Source organism: Cryptotermes secundus, unplaced genomic scaffold, assembly GCF_002891405.2.
Source record: "Cryptotermes secundus unplaced genomic scaffold, Csec_1.0 scaffold654, whole genome shotgun sequence".
NCBI lineage: Eukaryota > Metazoa > Arthropoda > Insecta > Blattodea > Kalotermitidae > Cryptotermes > Cryptotermes secundus.
In genome coordinates this window covers 889534-895190 of record NW_019727402.1, presented here as the reverse complement: position 1 = coordinate 895190, position 5657 = coordinate 889534, and the positions used below count along the sequence as shown (strand labels likewise).

The following is a 5657-nucleotide window of genomic DNA, read 5'->3' as shown; positions in this document are numbered from 1 at the left end:
TATCAGTATATCAAAAAGGAGTCTACTTTACTGGCATAAAAGTGTTCAACAATCTGCCACAAAGTATTAAAAACTTGGGCAATGATACTAAAAAGTTTAAATCAGAGTTAAAGAATTATCTACATGCTCATTCCTTCTACTCTTTAGATGAATACTTCAATGTAAATGGAGAATGATGTAAAATTAAGTTATATTAATTTTTAAGCTAAAATTTTGACTTGTTCTGTATCCAAAGGTACTAACCTGCTTAGGATTTATAGAATGTAAATAAATTCAATTCAATTCAAAAAGCTGTGCAATAGTTATATTTTTATTCTGGATGCAAAAAGCAAATACTTCACACAAAACTGTACACAGGTTATGAATTTCAACCATACCAAATCTATGTCTCTTAACTACAACATATATATTATTTGGCATGACATATGAGGAATGAGAAATGCAAATGAAATTTTGATCAGTAAATCTCAAAGGAAGAAGCAACTCCAGAGACCTGGAATTTGATAAGAGAATAACATTAAAATGGATGTTAGAGAAATAGGATACTAGCATATGGGCAAGATTTGAATGGCACAGGATATGGGATTTCATAAATATGGTAATAATTCTGATGATCTTGATCATTTCATCACCTCAAACAAGCAATAAATTTAAAAAATCAAATTTATACACACTCCTCTGAATCCTCTAATTCTCTGTCTTCTGCTTCTAGCCGCTCATCCAGTTCCTCTTGACTTGACTCCTTTGAAAGGAAAGCTTCATCAGTGCTCTGGGCTGAATGGGCATCCACATTGCTCACCTGGTGTCGAGCCTGTAAGGAGGGAACACATCTTTAGTCAAGCAATTATAATAGTACCAACTCACTTCAAATTGGAAATATAGCAAAATCTGTGACACTCAAATATTCCTTGGACTTTATGTTAATTAATGTAGATAAAGGACATTAACTTCTATTTATTGGCAATATAACATTAAGATTGGATCTTACATAACTGTACTGTGAGTATGCAGGGTGGATAGAACTGGCACAGTATTGTATCCAAGAAACTATTAATAATCTCTATACGAACTGCACTTATTTCAAGAAGAGTTCATACATGTGTTATGCACTTGAAATATTTCAAGGTATTAATTACACCTTAAATGACAAATAAATCTGGCTACTCTGAATTTGATTTGTTTAATTATGGTCCATCACACTCACAATTACAAAGACAAAACAATCCAACCAGTGTGACTATTTAAGTTTTACTATTCGAAAACTTAGCACCCTTGCATGTTTCGATCCTTACGGATCATCTTCAGAGGGAACATCAACACTTATTCGGAAACTACTATCACAATTGGTGTTCCAAGTGCTAAATTACATACATACACAATGCCTGGAATACACAATATACACAAAATCCAATTTTTCACAATCACAGCAGCTTTCCTGGTATTAAAGTTTTTAAAAATTTTGTTGTTTAAGTTAAAATGTATAAAATAAACCAAGTAGGTTCGTGTCACTTCTCCTATCATCTTTCCTGAAGGGGACTGAACTTGTGCCGCCTGTCTATCTTGAGAAGGAGATTCTTAGTATCATCCTGTGTTTGTTCGTGGCTTGCTGTGTTGTTTTCACTGTTTGCAAGTAGTAAAACTTAAATAGTCATACTGGATGGAGTTCTTTTGTCTTTGCGACTACTCATAACTTCAAATCAAAATATCAAGGTCATATAAGACATGAATCAGACCAAGAGTAATCCATGGGCCGCACCACAGCTCAAGTGGTTAGTCCCTGGCTTCTCACAGTGGTGGCCTGGGTTCGATCCCGGGTCTGGTCAAGTGGGATTTGTGGTGGACAAAGTGGCACTGGGGCTGGTTTTCTCCAAGTACTTCGGTTTCCCTTGCCAATCTTCATTCCATCAAATTCTCCATCATCATAATCACCCGGGGCAGGTACAATAGGCCAATCAGTGACCGCTGTACCAAGTGGACCCAGCTGGACTCCACCCCCCACTAAAAGTTGTCCATGAAAGAATTCAGCATGAAGTAGGCAGCTCTGCTTGCTTCATGCTGATTCCTAGCTTGGCTTACTCTTCAACCCTGTAGATGGAAGCAGTATATTCCACTGAAATGTCAGCTGATTTCCACTAGACTACATGGCATTACATCCCAAAACAGAGAACCCTCATTCAAAAATCTAATTTAAAATCTTCTCACCTCTTCCTCTCTGGCCTGTTTGGCCTCCCTGAATCTTCTCCTTGCCAGACAGCCTCTGATGTGTGCCTGGAACACCACAATACCGGATCTCAATTTCCGGTACCAGGCACTTGCCTTGTGTGAGCGCCATGCTCTTTGAATCTGTAATGCCGCAGCTAGCCGTATTCGTGTCTGGTTTAATAACCGTTGTGCCATCACCATGCGCCACTGAGACTGAAGAAACCACAATCCAACACAATTCAGACATGTGGTCCTGTGTTAGTCTTCAAACATACAAACTTTCTTCTGCCACCTGTACTTCAGTACTTCTATACTGATCTGTTTTTCGATAACCAGGATTCGCATGAACTTTGGGCTATTACACGGAAAATGTAAGGAATAAGTTTTACCTTATGCAACATATTTACGCAGATGTAAATCTCTATTTCATATTTAAGTAAATTACCCTTGGGAAGGAAATATACCAACACTTTTATTCATCATCATATTTAATAAAATTTGGATTTCACAGACTCTTAATTTACGCAGCACAAGAAGTTGAGTACAAATTACAACAACTAGTTTCTTTAAAATATTTCAATCCAAACGAGAAGCTAATGTGGACTATACAATTCAGTAATCTATTTCTGTGCCTACTGCACACTAGCACAATCTGAGATCTGGAGTTTGATATTACGAATATTAAGATCATAGGATAGCAATGTGACATAGTGTACCCCTCCAAAAAGTTGGTGCATATATACCAAATTACATGGCATCACATCACAGAAGACCTTAATATTAATTTCTACTAGCACACTTTCCCACTAAATTAAATCTGCCAAAGTTTCACATCACTGCCATGTTCATAACTGTTAACATAGGAACTATGTTCCTCACATAACTTGTTGACTTGTATGCTACACCTCCATATAAATTTTTAAATCCTCAGCTCTCATGTTCATCAGCTATCAGCACCAAACCAAAAGTGAGAGTTTCAGATGGCCACTATGTTATTGTTTTACATTCCACAATAAAAAAATGCCTTAATAGGAGTTTCATACTTTTCAAACCACATGAAACATCACAATCCTATGTCAAGCACTGCTTGAATTGGTGCTAGTGTTACCCAACTTCACAAATTTGAGTGGCTCTCGTGTGGTTATCGATTGTACGAAACTGGCATGTACAGAGGTGGTACTACAATCACACTAAAGTTGGCGAAAATTTGTCAACTTGTTCGAAAGTTATTGGAGGGCTGGACATATAACAAAAATATGCACAAATTATTCCACATATAAGTCTATAAATACAACATAAACAAATTGCTCAACCCAACTACTTTCCTAAATTCAGTTCTAGTACACATTTATGAAATACAAAAATGGAAAATAAATATCAGAACAATGAACACTAAATAACACAAATACATATGAAACCATAATAAAGGGGTAGATATCAAAAGCTTGGAAAGAAGTGCTAGTCAGTATTATTTCAAAATCGTTTTCAAAGTGCTGTTTGTCTAATGCAGAGGATGGAACTCAAGATGGCATTCCTTGGGACGACAGTAAACACACTGGCGAGGGTGCATCATCATCTTCAGAAAAATGTGCAATTGAAGGTCCACTCGACAAACTTCATGATTAAATGCATGTAATGAAAATTTAAAATTTCCATTTCATTCTGGTACATTTTCCATTACTTTTCACTTTAAATGTGTTCTAAATAAACTCACTGAAATAAATATACCATCCTAATTTTTTCCTAAAACCCTCATTTAAAAACTGTATGCTTCTTAAATTTGAGAACATCTTATATTCAAAGTAATACAGTATTAGAAAATCATGGCAAGAGAGCCTTCAAAAGGAACATGAAGCAATACTATGACCAAATTTATCCAACTAGTTTTCATATGCTGGAAAACTTGATGCTATAATTTTAATACCTACGTATGATAATCGTAATAATCCTATACTTCAACTATCTTCAAAGGTTATTTTGCTGAAAAGCCTATAGACCATTCCAAAATAAAACAATAACAATGATTACTTATAGGTGTTCACAATGAAATCAATCAAATTCAAGTGGAAACTAGAAGAATTACAACAGCAAATAAAACCGTGTCTAAATCTAGCTGGATTGTATATGCAGGAAGCGTAAGATTGATAAGGGAAGCCAGTATACACTAAAACAGAATGAAGTATCCTTGAAAATTTCTAGGCTCTTACATAGAGTTCACACTAAAGGCACACAAAAGTTTACAGAAAAGTTGATATACCCTTCAGAGATGTTCTATATCTGTTACATGATTCAAAATGATTTTGAAAATGTAAAACAACTGCAATAGCATGGATTATAAATTGAAGCACTGAATTAAGGTCTAAATTATAACTTATATGATGAACATCTACAGGAACATAACATATTAATGAAAGAACCAAGATAAATAGAATTCAGAGGAAAGAATTTATCTGTGATGAAGTAAAAGACAGAACATGAGAACAAAGTGATAATTTTTTTGCAACCACCCCAAGCAATGGAAACAATGCCACATAAGAGAAAGGAGGGGAAAAGAGAGAGTAATGGCAGTTCTTTGGCTACTTAAAATATCGCTCTTACAAATGCACAGGTTATATTGCATCAAGCGCTAGAATTAAGAGTTCTATCTTCTGGGGTACAACATTATGTAATCTAATGAAGTTAAACCAGTGTTTCAGAAGAACCTGTCACCTCCATCATGCTTGGCTTACTCTCTCTCCTGAAGATGGTGACATATTCCTCAGAAATGTCAGATGACTTCCAAAAGACTATACAGTGTTATATTTCTAGAGACAGAATCTTTCTAACTACCACTGTGAGAACCTCAAATCCTATAAACAGTAGGAAGACTGTTAATGATGACTGAGAAGAATTGTGGAAGTAAATTGCCATGGCCAATTCTGAGGTACTATCCAAAATTCTGTTTCAATAGACTGAGTAAAACAATGGGAAATCTGTCAGGATAGTCAGTGTGTACAATGAGATTTAAATACAGAATGTTCTAAAAGTAGGTGGGCTAACAACTCAACCATGATGTACAGTATAGGGGGTCTACAGTGATGTTAAAAATCACCTGTCATATGAACTTTCAGGAACGGATAATGTTAACAGTACACTGTACACTACACTGTAGACAGTACACTGTCTTGGAAAATACATATTGAACAAATTATACCTAAATTAAATGCAGCTTGCTATGCGATGAGATCAATTAAGCCTTTTATGTCACAGGAAACATTGAAGATGGTTTACCATGCCTACTTTCATTCTATTATGAACTATGGATTAATATTTTGGGGGAACTCTTCACATAGTGTAATAATTTTTAAAATACAAAAGAATATAATTAGAATCATTACAGGATGTAGAAGTAGAGATTCATGTAGAGAATTATTTAAGAAATTAAAAATTCTACCTCTTCAATCGCAATACATATT

At 35.2% G+C, this 5657-nt stretch overlaps 1 protein-coding gene across 11 annotated transcripts in view; it reads right to left on the bottom strand.

Moving 5' to 3' along the window:
• Positions 1-5657, bottom strand: part of LOC111864707 (unconventional myosin-IXa) — an 86950-nt gene that overhangs the window by 32196 nt on the left and 49097 nt on the right. For 10 of the 11 annotated variants that reach the window (XM_023852160.2, XM_033751547.1, XM_023852159.1 and 7 more), the window contains 2 exons: positions 2203-2415; positions 675-811 (listed from right to left, as the gene is read on the bottom strand). In XM_023852160.2, the coding sequence (XP_023707928.1) occupies positions 675-811; positions 2203-2415 (350 nt within the window). The remainder of the gene's footprint in view (positions 1-674; positions 812-2202; positions 2416-5657) is intronic. The other variant, XM_023852163.1, reaches the window with a different exon arrangement.